Here is an 18,522-nt window from a genome sequence, read left to right as displayed (position 1 = left end):
CAATTTTTTTTTCATAAAAATTTTTCTCTCGCTCAACGAATTTTTGTTCATTTCGGCGATATTGGCAAGCTAGTTGAAGATTAAGGAAGTGAAAAGTTTTTGTGCGTAAAAAACTAACAAAATGATGCAATATTTCGAAGTAAACACTGCTCTCTCTTGGACTACTACCTTAACGTGGTGAAAGATTTCAGCGCCTCAATGATCTCTAGAGCTGTTCTGGCCGAGTATCTGCTTCTGGAAGGGCCACCCAAGCCAGGTTGGTTGAAAGGTAGAGGCCTGACAAAACGTAGTCCCACTGACCAGAGCAGGAGAGCTTTCTAGTCCTGTAAAACAATATCCTAATGACAGAGACATAAATCAATTACTCTCTTCCATCCTGCCTTGAGCCAGCATGGAATCAGGGCGGCTTGTAAAATATCATGGTAGCCTATCAGCACAATCAAACTAAAATCAAACATTTTCAACACTTGCCTTTTACCAGTCGTGTTATACAGTCTAAAATGCTTAAATTGGATCTCCACAACAATGAAAAAACTCACCACTTTCCAAAAGCACATCATGAGAAGCATGACCAACAAAAGCCTACTTGACCACTGGAAAGAGAAGACCTTTTGATCATGACGAAACGAAACCCAATTACGGCAAAAATAAAATCAAAAATTCTAAAACCATTCGGCCACACTACAAGATCAAAATACGGAGTCAGCAAAATCTGCATGGAAGATAAAGTTAACGGAAAGAGACAAACCACCAAGGCGATGGCATGACAACATCCAGGCATGGACCGAAGTCAATTTGACGACACTGGGTGAGCTAGCTAAAAACCGTGACTCATAGAAGCAGATAACCCATGTTGATGCTTACTTTGCAATATTTCGAAGTATACATTGCTGACTCAAAAAGCCTAGTTAATTAATTATAATTAAATTGATTAATTTTAATTTTAATCGAGATAGGGTATGAAGTGAAAATGTTATCTGTGAAGGTGGGGACATCTCAGAGGTAAAATTTTCAAAGTTCTAACCCGCTGAAAGGCTATAACACACTTATACCTTTCAAAAAATAAATTATTGAAATCCTTCTGTGTTTATGAATAAAAAAATTGAAAAGGTAGCCTAAAATAATTTTTAAGCAAAGCTTCTACCCCAATCCAATTTTAATTTGATGAATTTGGTTAGGCTTCATGCAAAGTGTGCATCGTGATAAAAAAAAAATGTTGTTCCTAAAAATGTCTAAAAAGTGACCAAAACAAGACTATATTTGTCAAAATTTTCTAGGGGGCAAGCCCTCCACACCTCCTTTCTGTTTTATATATTTGGGCAATAAGCTCTGCATTGTATTGTTTATTTATGTTATAAATTTTACTTTGTTAAAACTCTGGTCCTTCCCAACTTTTTTTTAGATCCCTTTCTGCATTGTCGGCATAGCGTATTAACTGTTGTTTCTATGAAATCTTAAAAGTTGTTTACTCTTTGCTAAAATAATGAATGTAATTTTTTCCAACATTGAAAGAGTTTGGGGCCCTAAACGCTTTCTGGTCCTATTTTTAAGAGCAATCACTAAACATAGGGCCACACTAGCGGATTTCGGGGGGACTCCAGATGATGCTCACACGGCCCTGCCAATACAAACGTAAGTAAGGTAGCCAATTTGCTTATATAGGCTGCCTTTCCTTCAGCAACTACGTCCACCCAATTTATTAAACACTGGGTAGAGGTGAGCAGTGTTTTTCAACAACCATCTGAAGTCGGGAGTCGAACCAGGATTGAATGGTTAGAAAGTGAGCGCCTAATCCGCTGCGCTATCTCCCATACATAGGCTAGTGTCGCATTCAAAACAAAAATCATATTCCTAGATACTGAACAGACACATTTGACCAACCAAAGTTTGATTTAACAAAATTTTCTCATGTTGAATAAAACAAAAACTTTTTAAGTTATTCAAATCAATTCAAACGTTCTCCTTCTTTTAAAATAATGCTTCCTGAAAGACTGCAAAACACATTTGACAACCCAATTCTTTATATTTTAAAGACAGATTTTTCTTGCATCAGTTTAAAGTTTAAGATTTGTAGTGTTTTTTCTAAACTCTTGCACTTCCTTTCTTCTCCTCTCCATCATCTCTTCTGCCCGTTCCAGGAAAGCGCTTCTGGCAGATCTGTCTGTACGAGGGTGTCTCTGTGAAACAAAACGATTTAAAGACTTTTTGCAACACCTCAATAAATTCTAAATCGCCAAACTTATAAGCTTCAAAACTAACATATTGAAGTTCAAGCTTGTTTACCAAGTTGATTTATTGATCTAATAAAATCTTTGTGAGATTGATGTTAACCCTGAGCAAAATTCTACCAAGTTTTTTCAAAACGTTTCCTTCTGTTTGATATTCACATATTTTAAATTTAAAGAATGTAGCATACTCAAATTAAAAGATATTTTTACACTTACACTTCAAATTTTTGGTGAAATTGCAGATACACGTTACATTTGTCAGGTGTGGTGAGAAATTCTAAAGTTTTAAGATTTTTTTCGATTTTAAAAAACACACTATTTTATAATAATGATCGTTTCAAATGCGAAAACAACAAAACAAATGTCTCGTTTGGAAAACTACATCATATAATATACAAAGCAAGGAGTGTTCCTTCATACCGAATAGGAAGCAATTTTATTTGGAAACGGAAGCTTTGGAAGCATTAGTTCTTCATCCCACTTTGGAGATCTTGGCATAGCATATTCGTCTTTCGTGCGAACGGCAACTTGGCGAAGAAAGTTCCCAGACCTTCCTTCAACTGAAAGGTAAAGTAAACAAAATGCAGCAACTGAAAGTGACTTAAACGGATGTGGCATGTTAAAATCAGGTCTAACTTTTGCAGTTTAAAATTGTAATCTTCATGTTCATTGTTCATTGTTTGTTTTTTTGTTATTTTCTTATTATTATTATTTACATTTTCATCTCTTTGATGACCAAAGCATCAAATTGGAAAGTAAAGTTTTAACTATATTTTTACATCACACTCATGCATGCAAAGCTACCTTGAGCATTGAGCAGTAACAAACAATAATTGCAAAAAGCACTCATGTTCTTTTAATGATTATTGATAATACGGCAAAACACTTACTTATTCCAAGACCTCGATTCTTGCACTTTAAACCATAGCAATCTCTCTCATAGCTTGTGATGAATTCAGGTAATCCCAGTAGCTTTAATGGTGGATACTGAAGAAAAATTTAAATTAGATTGCGTAATGGGGGTTTTGGGTTTTAAGGACTTATTTTTCAGTACAAAGCGAATCATTTCTTGTCATTGAAAGCTGTCATTAAATGACTCAAAAAACAAGACTCAAAAAATAGGATTATATTTTTGATTTTGGTAGGATGAGAGCTTGCACATCACTCGTAATGCTGACGCAACAATGATCGCTCTTTCTCAACACTCGAAAACACGTCGGCACGGTACAACACAAAATCCCGCATCTGTGTCTTGGCAAAGCACCTCATGACATGTCACCATGAAAGTAGTTGACTCGATGACTGTGAAGTCTTTTGCAATTTCCATTTGTATGTTATCACAATGGGCGCAAAAAATGATTGTTGTTACTGTAATACGATAGGTAGTGTGCTAAACCCAGGGGTTGGCAATTTGTTTCACACTTTTTGGAAGGTTTAAGGTAACAGTAATTCTAGCAGTAATAGTGATTCTCTCTCATTTACCGTCATGTGAAACGCACATAAAGAAATAAATGAAGCAAAGATAGTGAGTTGCGTGGAAATTGAATAACTTACAAATCTTTTCAAAATGTCTTTCGAAAAAAATTTATCTTTACGTAGCTTACAACCAGGCAAAAATCTTTCGCAAAACAGTAGCTTGCTCAACTGGATAATGTTGACCTATGCTTTATCTTGTAGCGGACGCGGTAGTTAGCACGCGCTCATATGCAGCCGTCCGTGCTGACGGCGACATTCCTGGGCAGAACCGAGATCAGAACTGGCGAGGAATGACCAGGACACGATAGTCTTCTTCACTGTCTTATCTTTTGACTGGCTTGACGGAATAATACTTGACACAAGATAGAATTCTTTAAGACTGCGTTGTTTATTAACTTGACCACTAGTTCCAGAAGAACAGAAATCCAAACATAGCAAAAAGAAAACACCGAACTATTGACAATCCCACTACCGAAATACTAGCATGCTGGCGTACTACATTAGGAACTTCATCACAACAAAAAGAACTTCAACTTTGGGGAAAAGAAACTTCGTTTACGACTGCACCTTGATTACAAATAGAATAATAGCGAGTCTGAGTTAATTAATCCTCGAATCGTCTCGAACAGCATAGTAAAGTATAGTAAAGTCTAATATAGCAGTCTCGTCTAGTATCGTCTAGTATAGCAATAGAGTAACAGTATCGTCTAGTATAGTAATAGATAATAATAATAATAATGTTATGGTTTTATTTATTGTCGCTCTACAACAGCTAAGGTCTTTTAGCGACAGGGCTCATTTTTAATTTATATCAGGTTTACGATGTTATCACATTATTACCCGACTCATTCTCACTGCGCTATGCAGGATAGAACACAATCGGTACCGTTTTTAAAGTCTTCGGTTTGACCCGACCTGGAATCGATCTCAGATCTACCAGCACCAGAGCCGAAGGCGAAACCACTCGGCCACTGAGCTGGTGTATAGTAATAGAGTGAAGGATCATAGTTGCAGTTGCTTAAAGAGAACTCTAGTTTAAATTGGAGAGGCGCATCCACAGGCATTGCCAATTCTACATGCGATCATCTAACGTAATACAACGGTGGATCCACTAGTCGCTGAAATACAGTGGTACTGCAATTCAGGCACAATGCAAAGATTAATTACAAGACTGCATTCCGAAAGTACGCGGTATTTGTTGATTGGGAAGGAAGATTCTGGAATACGACATGACGTCACAGTGACGCGCGTTGCGTCAGAGAAAATTAGCTCTCGGGCGCCACAATCTCGTTTCAATGTAGGCCTACTGTACAGTAAGGCTATAGCCTATTACCAGCCGCGAATTAAGACATGCAGAGATTCTTTTAACCATTTATGAAACATGTTGTTCTTTTACAACGTTATTGAACAAATACGCAAAACAAGATTTGTCTTAATTTAAATTGAATTATAGACTTCAAGCCCAGATTCAGTGATTAAACATAGTGTGTAAATACAGTTGTACTGCCTGAGAAAACATGGTTGGGTGCAAATCGCTTGCAAGATGTAATCTATTCTCACTCTTGTCATAAGACACCGAAGTTGAACAAGAACAACTCAATGATCATTGCAAAAATAAAACAGAAAAGAAGTTATTGTGAAAAAAGATTTAAACTATCCTTGTCATTTATTGCAGGGTCTACGGCAGGGATGTCCAACCTGCGGCCCGCCTGAGATTTTTGTGCGGCCCGCTAATCATTTTCACTCCAAGTAGTATTTTGAACTTTGAATCTTAGCCTAATTCAAATGTACCAATCAGTTTTTAGGGGCGTAGTAATATTATAGTATGAAAGCGACAGGATTATATATAAGTCCGATTATATCTAAAGTCCGATGGCTAAGTAGAGCAGCCACCTTAAAAAGATTTCAATTATTGTTACCCGACATAAAAACAGTTCATGAAGAAAAAGAAACAAAATGTGAATTTGATAGAAAATGAAAAATGGTTGAATTATTTATTGTCTTTCATTGTTGACATCACAGAAATGCTAGCTGAGCTCAATTTGCATTTACAAGGGAAAGGCTAGTTGTGCAGTTCAATGTTCGAGTGAATAAGTAGCTTTACCAGGAAATTAAAACTTTTCATAGCACAACTGAAAGCTGGCGCAATTGTATATTTTTGTAGTCTATCTGAAAGAGCTCAAGACTGATCTGTAAACTATAAAAAATATGCTAAGTTATGTGAATTACTGGTTTGCTTGTAAAATAGAAGATTTGCTCAAAGAATTCACAGTCAGATTTTCTGACTTCAAAAAGGTTGAAATTAAATAAAAATTATTCAGTGACCCAGTTTCATATCAGTGTGATAAAGCGCCACCCAAATTCCAACTTGAACTGATTGAACTGCAAAGTCGAGAAAGTTTGAAAACTTTCTCATAGAGAACACGCTCTTCCTTTGTTTTAGCTTACAAAGAATTACATTCATGTAATCAATTTAATAAATTAGTTAGTTTGTCCAGAAAATTATTGTGCATGTGGGGCAGCACATATTGTCGCGAGCAGTTATTTTCATCCATGATAATCATAAAAAACTGCAGAAAGAAACAGACTGATCGACAAACACTTAGCAAACATCCTAAGAATCAAGACAACGTTTTTTAATGCAAATGTTGATAACATCTTAGCTGGAAAACAATGTCAAAATATTGTAGCAATAAATTTTTGTTTCTTTCTATGTGTGTGTCATTTGTTCCTATTTTCAAAGATGAAATTACTGGTTTTTATTTGTTCTTTTATGTACCTATTTTTCTTGAAATTTAATAGGTTCTGCGGCCCAATAAATTATTTCAAGTGACAATGCGGCCAACTATAATAAAAGGGTGGACACTGGACATCCCTGTTCTACGGTACGGTATGACACGATTTTTCTTCTAGTAATGTCCTCTGCAGATTTAAGCTAGATATTATTTTCAATCATTTAATCACGAATGTTCAAGAATCTAATGATTCATGTAACATTTGATTGCTTCGATTGGTAGCCACTTTAATATGTCAATTCTCGGTAAGACCCAATGATATCGTCAACCGATCAGAACATGTTTAAGTAGCTATCGTCCAATTCTGACCCTTCCAGCACTCATCCAGAGAGTTAATCCGTGCTTTCAACTTTGTTTGGTATTTACAAAAGAAAAAAGAGTTATAACAGGGGTGGAAATCGAACCAGGTCATCGAAATGTATTCCATAGACCTATTCCTCTAGGCCACGCTGGCTTCGACAGAACGTTCACTTTATTTACTTTCTATCAGAACTATTTGCGTTTCTTCTCTGTTCTACTGCTAACTTCTGATTAGTTGAAACGCTATTCTCACTGTACTTCTGATTGATTGATTGATAGTTTCGAAGCTTTACAGGCTCTTACAAAAGTTGTTATAAATGCAGTTTTGGACAACTAACTTAGAATTTTTTTAGCTTTTTGAAATTCGAATATAATTATAATTAGAGTTGTTCAAGTTTTTACAAATCAGTGTGGAATTAGAATTAAAGTTAACCAAGTTTTCAGAAATTAGATTAGAATTAGAACTAGATAAGAATTAGTTTGACGCAGTTGTCACATATCTTTTTTTTATTTGTATAAAAACACCAGTGTGGTAACTCTGGATCAAAGTGTCATTCCACCATCACAGCACCAAAACCACTACACCATAATCGGACATTGTGACGCAGTGAACTGATAAAATTAATTGAGTTTTTAATGACTTCGCCGCACGATGAAATGAAACTTTGATCTTGATCGTTTTATTGCCTTTTCCTTGCATGAAGTTAATAAGAGCACAGTTTCCGTTCATTTTCCAAAAAATATTGTTGGACAAAAATTAGATTAAAATTACTATTAAAGTAAAACTTAATTTTTATCAAATTAGATTAAAATTAGAACTACCGACATTTTGCTCTAATTCATTGAGTTAAAGTGGCTACCGCATCAGTTGCCATAATGCTTACCTGTCTGTAGTCGTGAGGCTGAGGCATATCGTATTCGTCGGGTTTATATTTTCCAAACTTTGCAAAATTGATTTTCGCCTGTAGTGAATCTTCCTTTTTAAATCTTAGTTTTAAACCAGGCTTATCTTTTTTAGATCGAAAATCATAACAAGTTTGAGCACGCTGTTTGTTCATTGCTAATTCTTCAAGTTCTTTGAACAATTCTTTCTGTCTTCTGTCATTTTTTCGACGTTCTTTAGCATTTGGAGCAATTTGCGCTTTTAGTTTGGCAGCATTTTGAAGTCTTGAAAGTCTAACAGCTTCTCTTGCTGTTCTTGGGGTAGATTCAAACGCCTGGGGATTAAAATCAGGGGGCTGCAAGGTCCAAATGTCAAAGGATAACTGTTTTTCTGGAACATTAAAAAGTTGACTGCGACGAAATATTCTTGAAGTTTCTGAATCGTATTTTAGTTTTGAAGTAAAATTAAACTCTGACGTTCTTGTAACGTTCTGTGTTCGGCTTTTTCCAATGCCGGCTTCAAGGCTTTCTATAGCAACCGACATTCTTGGCTAAACGCTTGTAAACTTTTCAACTTTACGTGAAAAGACTTAAAAATGATTCTGATTATCAAAAAAATAATGACCATAATCAGATTAACAACTCAATTTCTTTTGAAACTTATTTTAAATAAAATATGCTTAGCCATACAAAATATACAATAGTTGTTATGACATTAAACTATTGTCTTTTTTTTGAAGATTGCTCAGAAACGATTTGCCTTGAACCGTAAACCCATTTCAAAAGGTTTTAAATGCTCTGACATGAAAGCTATAGAATCACCGCTTTGTCAAAGTCTCTTTAATCATTTAAATATACTTTTTGTTGTTTTTTACTTTGATAAAAATATGTTCTTTTACGTAATCATTCGGCAAGCAGTAGGTGTAACTACATCACCCAAGGATTATTTTTCACCTGGTTAGTTTTCTTATCAGCATCTAAACTACATAAGCTATGTGGTTGAAACATTAGCCTTCTTTCTGTACCTGCTTTTCAATCGCCGACCCTTTACATGTTTGAGAAAGATCCACACAACTTACTTGACGAGACTAAGGACTTTCAACAATGACTTGAGTACAAAACGGCAACCAGTACAATAGCATAAAAGCCTGTCAATTGTGTAACCACGATATCTATTGTACTGTGCTTTCTTTTACTTTGTTGTCACAGAAATTTATTTTTACCTAAGGGAACGCATGTGAGTAAAGAGTATATAAAAGATGCCCAAACAATAACCAATATTAATTCTCTTTTTCACTTATTTGATAGGATGGAAAATTTATCCTCAAGCCAAACATAGGCTAAAATTTGTATTAGGCTCAGGTATGATAATCCTACATTCTTGATGGTTTTAGTTTTACGTGAAGCAAAATGAAGCATTTTTGATGTAAAGTTAAATTTCAATTAGATTGTATGTGATGCATACAATAATTTAAAACGGTTGTAAAAATCGATGTAATTTTGTGCGTTATTATCAGTAAGAGAAGACTCTACAGTAATATGAAACTAAATGCATATTAGCATATAAGAACAATTATTCGAGTCTATTAACAAAGCACCAGTTATTAGTAATTGCGTAATTAAACCAGTGAAAACCTTTGCATTTACAAAAGACGAAACGAAAAGGTCAAGCGACGGTGTTACTCTCAGCGTGTAAGGCTACTATACTACTGACAAGCAGAATTCAAGGACATTTTCCCATTTGGCGACTACCAGTAAAACGGAACTTTAAGAGCAACAACATTTTAACCACAAGTAGAACTGCTCAAGTGGCCGAGGTGCCTGCTATTGCGTCGGTAGTTCAAAATCTCTCAAGAGAGTTGTTCCCCAGTCCAAGGATAAAGACTTTTTCGATTAGTCAATCATTCTATTGAAGGATGGACATTGGTAAAGATTTTTTTAGATATTTATTTGTTGTACGACTTGTTAACAATAGTACTGATAGTTGATACGTAAAGCAATATTACAATGTCGATATCAGAAGCCGAATGCCATCTTCGAAAGTAAATTTCAATAATCAACAAGAATGTATTTCAAAATTGTTTGGTCAAAAATCTGGTGTATCCCAATGTTTGATTCATTAACGTTGTAACGACGCAAAGATTGCATTGAGTGTTCATTATAGTTGATTGTCAGTGCAGCGTTTTCTGAGATGATAAAATTATAGACCTGAAGCCCAAAGTAAATAAACAGATTGGAAAAAGAATTCTATTTCGTTTCTGACTTTGTTGTTGTCCATTTTGCTTTGGTAAACTTTGCTTAGACTGTTAGACAGAATTTGTCCAACTGAAGTCTAAAGTTGTTAAACGTCTCTTTTTACATCAGTTATGTATATGTTCATTTTAATAAGCAACTTTTTTCAACAAAATGAATTAAAAATTCAAGACTGTTGCTTGATCGGAAAGTAAGTAATATTTATTGAAGTGAAATCTATTCTTCCATAACAATGTAGGCGATTGGGGGCTGAGTAACAATGCTGCATGCCATTTCAAAGGTTGCGGTAAAGTAGATTTTGCGCGACTTCAAGTGGCTTCTTTGTTCTTGTACCAAATCATACTGGGTGGCGGCAAAGTGATACTTTTCAACTTCTTGTTTGTGCTCAATAAGAACACGAGCGTTCCAAAACTTAAAAAATAAAACGTAGTGTTATAAGTAAAAGCTTTATGAAATAAAATCAAACATTTCGTGACATGTTGCGCAACACCTTGTTAGTTTAAAATCAGTAATTACCTAATGTCAAAGGTTACTAGCAACACAGTAGGCCTACCTACCTACAGTTTCGGTAATTTATCTGACTTGTTACAAAAACTTACGCTGGCGTGGACTGGACAGCCAAAATTGACCGACACAAAACGTTTCTTGATGCCATTCTCAACTTTGATCAACATGATTTCTCCAGAAATTTGGTCGACTTTGAAAATGGCTTTACCAGGAGGCGGCGGTGGTGGTCTAAAAAAGCAAATGTTCCATTTGTAACAAAGGTAACAAATAGCTGGTAGTCTGATATGACTTAGTGCTATTAAGCATGGATCTTCACCAAAGTGAACTTTAGGCTAAACGTTGTGGTGCTGGACGTTCTTGTGTGTCATTGTGCGATGTATGTTGTTCAACTAGAAAACATAGCTTCTCTTCATTCTTTTCAGATCAATGTGCTTTAGGTTAGGGGAGAGGTTAATCGTTTAAAATACTTAATTTAGAATACAACAGCACAGCACATTCTAAGACTTCTGGAAAAAAGTTTTGAAATTTCCGTCCAAAAACTCCCTTTACCGAAAATTACTTTTCTCTTTAAATGCCAAATATATTGTATGGACGTCACTTTTTGTTTATGGCATTTAAAGTTCAAATATTGTTTGCTGCGGTACTAAAACGGACCAAAACACTTCAAGTATGTTGCAAGATTGCCGTAAACATTTTTCTGGCTTTAGGTTCATCGTAAAACACCGTAAAGTGGTCATTTCAATTTGTGCGCATGGGTATACTCATGCGCAAAAGCGTGACATTAATGCAAGCAGTTTGTATGAAGCTGCAATTGTATTTGAGCCGCCGTAAATTGACCAAACCTTATCTCTAAAACCCAAGTTTCAAAAAATAGGCTAAAGTCGCTTTTAACTTGTTTTATTATGATGACTGATTTAACTGATATAACATTTTTGGCTTCTGTCTGCAAAAAATTACTTTGCATTTTCGATTTAAGCCCTCAATCTGAGATTCTCCGCTCAATCCCTTTTCATCTATATGTCTATTTCATCTGCTGGTTTCTATTTAATAACGTAAATTGACTTGCCTTTGGTATGCTTTTGCTGTAACAACTAACAACCAATTGAAAACCCAGACTGACAGCTGCTGCTTAAATGCTTCTTAACAGCAAGTTGTTGTAATGGATGATTGTCGACACGAGGTGGTTGTTGAGAATGCTCTACCCAAAGGACACTACACATACACAATGAGCTAACCCTGTAAAGTGAACTTTCAGAAGGTCTTTCCTTCAAGCCACTTACAATGCACGGCATCGCACTCTAGGCAAAGAAAAGGCAACATGAATAAATGAACTGTTTTTTCTTGAAACCTACTGTGTTTCTCCAATTGTTTTTGGACCCACAAGCCAAGGAGAGCTTGGCACCACGATTTTTGGTTAACCTGTAGTCCTACACAGGTGGAAACCCAGACAGCTTGATTCCATAGCTCAGCCAGCCATGGATACTACCTTCACCTTTTATCCATAGATGCACATTTGACTTGTTTCATAATGAAATGTAGGCGATTGCCACCACTAACTGTTCTAGCAATAGTAGCATCCATCGCCAATTTACATGCATTGGGCCTACTCCTGGACATGATTTACAACAAATCTAGTCATTAAACTTTTTACAGTGTCTAAACAGTAATTTTATGATACAACATATAACATGATAAAATGACTGTAACTTATAAAATTTTCAGGTCTTAAAATGTCCTGTTGTATTCTAAAACCAAGAGTAAAGTTGAAATTAAAATTAACCCCCCCAATACCCCATTAAGGTAAAATAAAAATAATTTTTGAATATGGCCACATTTACAAATTTTGTAGACACAATATAGTATATATGTTGACCTTGGGGGTAGCGGAAGACCTGGTGGTCGAGGACGGCCAGGACGGGTGGGGCGGGAAGGTTCTGGTGGAGGTGGTCTTGGAAGATTTATGTCATCACAGCCAGTCTCGCTTCCTCGTGAATTATCTGATGTTTTTCCTCCGCATGCGACATAAAAGCTTGCTCCCTCTCTTCTCTGCAATGAACAAATCACAACACTAAAGAAGAACAGTGCGTCAGGGTGAAAAAAAGTTTAGTCCATCGAATGAAAGTAACGACAAACAAAGGGCTTTTAAAACGGGGATTTATAGACTTTGCTTCAATGCATTTCTAAAAGTTGTTTGAAACAAAACTGTATCGCACTAATATAATTAATTTAAGGTGGCATTGATATGTTTATCAGGAACACCGAAATACAAAGCTAAACCAACGATTTAAAATTTCACTACAGGTCTATTTTGAACGCAGCCTACTTGTATGAATTACAATGCAAAACAGTTTGTAAAGAAAACTTCCCATGCAGGTTGTGCCTATAATGACTGCTTTAGAATTTGAATAAAATGATTTATAAAGCATTCATGTGGCCATGAAGCATTTAAATACACTAGTTTATTCAAACAGCATCGCTGAGAATGTGTAAGCAATTTAAGAATATTTTGAAAGGAAAATTTAAATCCAGCCTTTTATCTGCATTTATCAACTCACAGCAAGCATTTCATCTCTTTCTTTTTTGTTTGCAGCAATTATAACGTCGAAACAAGTGGCGTAAATATCTTGTGGGCCATTGAAAGACCATCTCCACAGAAAAGTGTATTCCCCTGCAAAAACCATCAAACTGTTTAAGCTATTTTTAGGAAAAAAGATACAATAGTTTGTTTTTATCGTGGCAACTGTACATTGTACAAGTCAATGGCGGAGTGGTTTCTGTCTTATTACCAGCATAGCAAGAACTTTAAAAATGACCCCTACTGTGTTTGTTCTCATGCAAAAGCAGAGAATGAAAGTCGAATGTGAGTCGATGCGTAAAACTGGTTACCCTGAAGCAGTCTATCGTGCTGAGCAAACTTTAATCCTTTACGATAGAACCTAATTGCTACCGCCCAGTTTGACATACAGTAACTCAGTTTCACGTGATTATGTAAAAACATAAAATTAAAGTGATATTTAAGTTTAAACATTTTTAGCATTTGATATTTAATAAATAACTAAAATTCATTATTTGAATGCAATTTTAACATTGAAGGCAAATATGGGTTTGTATCATCAAGTCTATACATAGATATTTATAAAGGCTACGTAAGATTGCCTTTTCAGGTTTGATATAATCAGAAACTATTAGACTTTGCTCTTGAAATACACATTCGCACTGGAATGTAAAATCTACGGCCTTTTTGGGCTCATACAAACCTGCGACTCATTTTACTCTTTACCAGTAGTGACGTTACATACACTAATCCATTACAAATTTGTAAACTAAAAAGGATGATCAAAAAGGAATTTTCTATGGGACTTATCAGTCATTACTGCTAGTACGACGAATCACCCATTTTAAAAATATAAACCTAATAGCCTAAATCTGACTAACTAAAACATTTCTAAGCAGATCCTTTAAATTACTTCTCACATTACCTGGTTTGAGATTTTTGGGTACATTGAACGAGTATGTACCCATCGATTTGTCTGTGTCTTTGCAGAAGTGAGGAGCGTTTTGATAACCAAGTTTTGGATATTTGCTGACGTCACCATTTGCACCAACTGGAGAAACCCCTAAGTCTGCAACGAGCCTTTTCTTGTAATAACCGAACGTTTGGTCCTTGTCTGTATTCACCTTTCCTCGGTAAATTGCATTTCCGCTGTCGGGGATGTAGGGACTCGTACATCCGGGATCTGCTCCATGATTCTGAAAAGTTAAAGCATTAAATTTTACTTTTTGCACGGATGTCGAAAGAGTAAAGATCTCAAAAAGTGCTTTGCGCAAACAATTTTTTTTGCATGTTTTCTTGCCAAAGATGCTTAGGAATTTATTGAGAAGTCTACAATTATTTAAATCTTATAAACAAAAAGTATATAGTTTCAGGAGAGAGTTCAATTTTTGTACCACAGATAGGCAAAGCACAAGAACAAAAATTCAACATTTAATTATTTGAAATGCCTTCGTTTACCTTCATTGGGTGAGCCAGGATAACTTGTTGATCAGGAAAATATATGGCCTTTGCGTAATCATCTGTATATTCTGAAGGGTCGTAAGTTGTTTTGCATCCTGGGCTTCCAGCTGCTGGCTTGTAATCAAATCCTGTAGATTGAATTTAAAACCAAATAATATTGTGGTTCGATGATAATGGTGGCACTAAAGCGAGCTTTCATAGACTTATTTGGCTACTCTGATGAATTCTTACATTGTTTTTAAAAAGTAAAAAAACCAAACGTTTTTCATCATATCAGGGCTACAGAACGAATTTGTATTTGATTTTTAGAACTGATAATAGGAGTGAAATTGTTTAAAATACCCGAAATAGAAAAACACATTGCTCAAAAAAAGACACGAAAAACAAGTTAAATAAAACAAAAAACACGAAATTGATAACATTATGATTTTCAGGGCTATTGCGCAGTTTAGTTTTCGAAAAGTTTCTTAACAATAGTAGCCTATAGTTTTTGGACTCCACATTTTTTTTCTTATTCAGATTAAGTTTAATCTTTTTCTAAAAGATTTTCTTTTTACAGTATGGCAACGACCTTCTTATTCTCACCTCTGTCAAGGCCAAAGGCGTTCTTGTTTGCAAATCTTGCTGCGGATCGTGGAAATCCTCGACATTTTTCGGGATCCCAATCTGCTCCATTCTTTTCTGTATAATCGGAACAAGCTATCCAACTATGGGATTTCACGTGACTTATTAAAGCCACCAAAACCAAAATGGTCCATCTCATCGTGAAGTCAATAGTTCAAGGACACTGTCACACAGACGCAAAGAAATGGAAGTTTTATACAATGAATTAACTCTCAAGCAGCCTAATAACAGTCTCCATGTTAAATATCGTAAAAAATTATTATGGGATTTTACTGCACGCTAACTTACAGTAGGCCTATGTACATAAAATGCTCAATAAAATACAATCATACAATAAATAAAAACTAAACAATTAAATTATAGATAAATTGGTTTATTGCATATTTTTTGCATTCACATCTACTGTAAATATCACTTTTAGAACTATCTGCAAAAAAAAAATGAAACCATAGATTCAACGAAGCTTCACTGTCCCAAAAGCAACTATCCTACTTTGCAAATGAACAGAATAGCAAAGTATGGTGTTTCACAGTTTTTTTATTATTGAAGTTCTTAACTAGTTTTCTGAACAAGTGTCCAAGTTAGCAAACCTGATATATTTCGTTTATTTTAACCCTCCGTCCACTCGAATCAACAGAGATTGATACAATCTTACTTGGAAGTATTTCCAACCCGGAGATATTGCTTTTTCCCTCCTCTAACGCAAATACTGATGATTCTGTTTCCGGTTCTCAGGGTGTTTTCTTTATGATTTTACTTTGACAAAGGTGATTGTTTTTATAATTACAAAGTCATAAGATCGTGACAGAAAAGCAATAGTACTTCCACGATAATTCTGTGACTGTTGACGTACAACTAGAGTAAAGAGGTTTATTGTTGAAGCGAAAAAATACTTTAATTGAATTGGATTTCCTGTGATTGTCGCAATGAAGTAAATCATTGGAGTGTTATGAAATAATGAAATAATTCATAAATAAATACACACGAACGTGTCATGTGTCAGATCACCACACAACATACATATTCAAACAAACCAAGTATACACTATTCTATTCAAAACAAATTCCCTTTTTGAAGACCACACGAGATGCTTAGAATTAAATAGTTTTCTGCCCACACAACTGGATAGCCAACAAGGAAGCAATTCATAAAGGAACGGGGTAAAATTTTTGTTACCCTGCTCCTACAAGAATTGCTCCTCTGTTAGCTATATTATCTTTTACGATTAAGATATTATGCAGATTGCGTAAGCTATTCGCTGTACACATTGCGTAAAAAGTCCAGCAAAACAATCATGCTTACTTGATTTTTTTAAATAGTTGGCATAACAGACGTGGTACAATCTAATATCCTTCATTTGTGATGATAATGTGAAGACCATTGTGTGAATCACATAAGGCACATAGCCTACATGTACACCACACTCTATTGTTGCCTAATTAGTTTGAGTATAAAGCTCGAAAACTGAAATGTATTGAGCTATCTAAAACAAGCAGGTTTACTTTGTGAAATGATCCAGTATTAGCTCAGCTAAGTGGATGACATAGGTCTAGTAGTATTGCTCAGCAACGTATCCAGGAGAACACCTGGTCACATGCCCTTTCCACCACTCCCCCCTATATCCGTAAAAGAATATTTATAATAAAAAATGCTATTTTTTCACTAACACACATTACTTCTTAAGACATTACGTTTAACACACATTTACTCTTGCTTCGCTCACTGGCACACATTACTTCAACCCAAACTATTTGGTATAAAAGCAGATGTTTCTTTTTAATTTACAGTGTCCTTAATGGGAAAGAGAAGGGATTTATAAACAGGAAAGGCTGTAAGAGATGCAATATTCTTATGCAAACATGACCTCAATAAGCTGCATTAAAGAAGTAACTGTAGCTTTCCTGGGATACTTCAGATAAAAATTGTACATGTACCGGTGATGTCATGTCATGTCTGGTACCTGTTTATCCCCTTGCAATGAGACATCGGACAGGGGGTTAGGTAAATTTAAACAATGCTTCCGTAATCAAAACAACGCATTTTATTAAAGTAGCTTATTGGCCTATATTATAAAATTTGCTTTCGGTACAAGTACCATTCCCTTCAAGCCGTGCCCATTCTCGGACTCACTACCAAGACATTATTGACATAGTGGAAAGCATAAATGGAAAGTAGAAATCGAAAGTAGCTTAAACGTCATCAAAAAACAAATTCTTGAAATCTTTCTGTTGTTGTCAAAAGAATGAGTTCAAATTCAACTTAAATTTTAAAGCAAATTTTTTAATTCCACCTTTTCCAAAAATGTAGTTTTTATGATTAGCCTATATGATCAAATAAAAACTTTGCCCTTTTAAAGAAAATGCTTTTTTCTTCTAGCTTTCTTTTTCTTGCGTATGCTTGCTTCTAACCAAATGGCGCACGCAAAAAGCAACCAAAACAAGATGCGATTTATCAAAGGTTTATGAAGAGCAAACCCTTACTGTGTGTCTCCATAATATTTTATCTACTGTAGATCTGCCACTGTTAATTCTTATGTTGAGTAGCCTACAACTTGTCCATGTTAGTTTTATTGCAATTGTTTCAGTTTTGGTTGCTGCATTAAGCACTTTGTTTGCAATTGCTGCGATTTATCCCTGAAAAAAAAACAACTAAATATTCAATATTAAAACTCAAAACAATTATCACATAATACATACGTAGGACAGGCCTATTTGCACTTATTTCTGATTAATTGGAAGGTTTTTTTTGCGATGATGTAGACCAAGGGTCACCAACTGCCGCCCATCCGCCCCGATAGCTCAATTGATTAGCGCGTCACTTCTGAAACGAAGAAGCTTCAAGATCAATCGGCGCTGGTTCGACTCTCGGGGTGTGCGCTTGAGCAACGCACGTTAAGGATTGCTCTCCATTCAGCGGCATCTAATGAATGGAATAATTCCACGGCAACAAGACCTCAACAATCGGAAACTTCACTCTGTCAATCTCGGTGACCGGACCTGCGACAGTGATTCAAAGCCTCTACAAGTATGCAAAACTGCCAGGATTAAGCTCTGCAAGAAGCTTTCCCAGTCCGAGGATAAAGATTCAATAAATCAATCAATCAACTGGCGGCCCGCGGTCCGCCACGCTGCTATGTGCTGCCCGCGGAAGGTATCAGCGTACAAGTATAACCAAAAATACTTTTCTTGGGGAGTTAAAGAGCATGAGGGCAAAAAATACTTTCCGGGAAGCATATTTTCGCTTTGCATACGTTTCCACCGACCAACAAATCAGATTGTAATACGAAAAATATTTAGCTTAGTACTGCAAAATGTTGTTAATCAACAATTCTTGCCAATTCTTATCTCGTTTATTAAGCATTGTCAAAGAAGTCAAAAGTGTTGTTAAAGGAGTTTGGCCTGGCAGTAGCGTTGTTCGACTAATTTTGTTGTTGCGATATTCT

The 18,522-nt window shown here is 35.6% G+C and overlaps 2 protein-coding genes across 2 annotated transcripts; both read right to left on the bottom strand.

Annotated features, from left to right (window-relative positions):
* Positions 1-1,897: 1,897 nt before the first annotated feature.
* On the bottom strand, positions 1,898-8,328 carry LOC145765370 (putative uncharacterized protein C7orf78). The gene is made up of 4 exons (XM_082577183.1): positions 7,684-8,328; positions 3,119-3,215; positions 2,649-2,788; positions 1,898-2,177 (listed from the first exon to the last, which is right to left on the bottom strand). The coding sequence occupies exons 1-4, from the start codon at positions 8,224-8,226 to the stop codon at positions 2,055-2,057; spliced, it is 903 nt and encodes a 300-aa protein (XP_082433309.1). The 5' UTR covers positions 8,227-8,328; the 3' UTR covers positions 1,898-2,054.
* A 1,280-nt stretch (positions 8,329-9,608) lies between these two features.
* Positions 9,609-15,577, bottom strand: LOC145765165 (uncharacterized). The gene is made up of 7 exons (XM_082576940.1): positions 15,042-15,577; positions 14,454-14,584; positions 13,921-14,191; positions 12,997-13,109; positions 12,315-12,487; positions 10,534-10,669; positions 9,609-10,345 (listed from the first exon to the last, which is right to left on the bottom strand). Exons 1-7 carry the CDS (start codon positions 15,217-15,219, stop codon positions 10,151-10,153), a joined length of 1,197 nt encoding a protein of 398 aa, XP_082433066.1. The 5' UTR covers positions 15,220-15,577; the 3' UTR covers positions 9,609-10,150.
* Between the last annotated feature and the right edge of the window lie 2,945 nt (positions 15,578-18,522).

This window comes from Aplidium turbinatum, chromosome 2 (genome assembly GCF_918807975.1).
Source record: "Aplidium turbinatum chromosome 2, kaAplTurb1.1, whole genome shotgun sequence".
In the NCBI taxonomy this organism is placed as follows: domain Eukaryota; kingdom Metazoa; phylum Chordata; class Ascidiacea; order Aplousobranchia; family Polyclinidae; genus Aplidium; species Aplidium turbinatum.
This window is presented reverse-complemented; position numbering and strand designations above follow the sequence as displayed.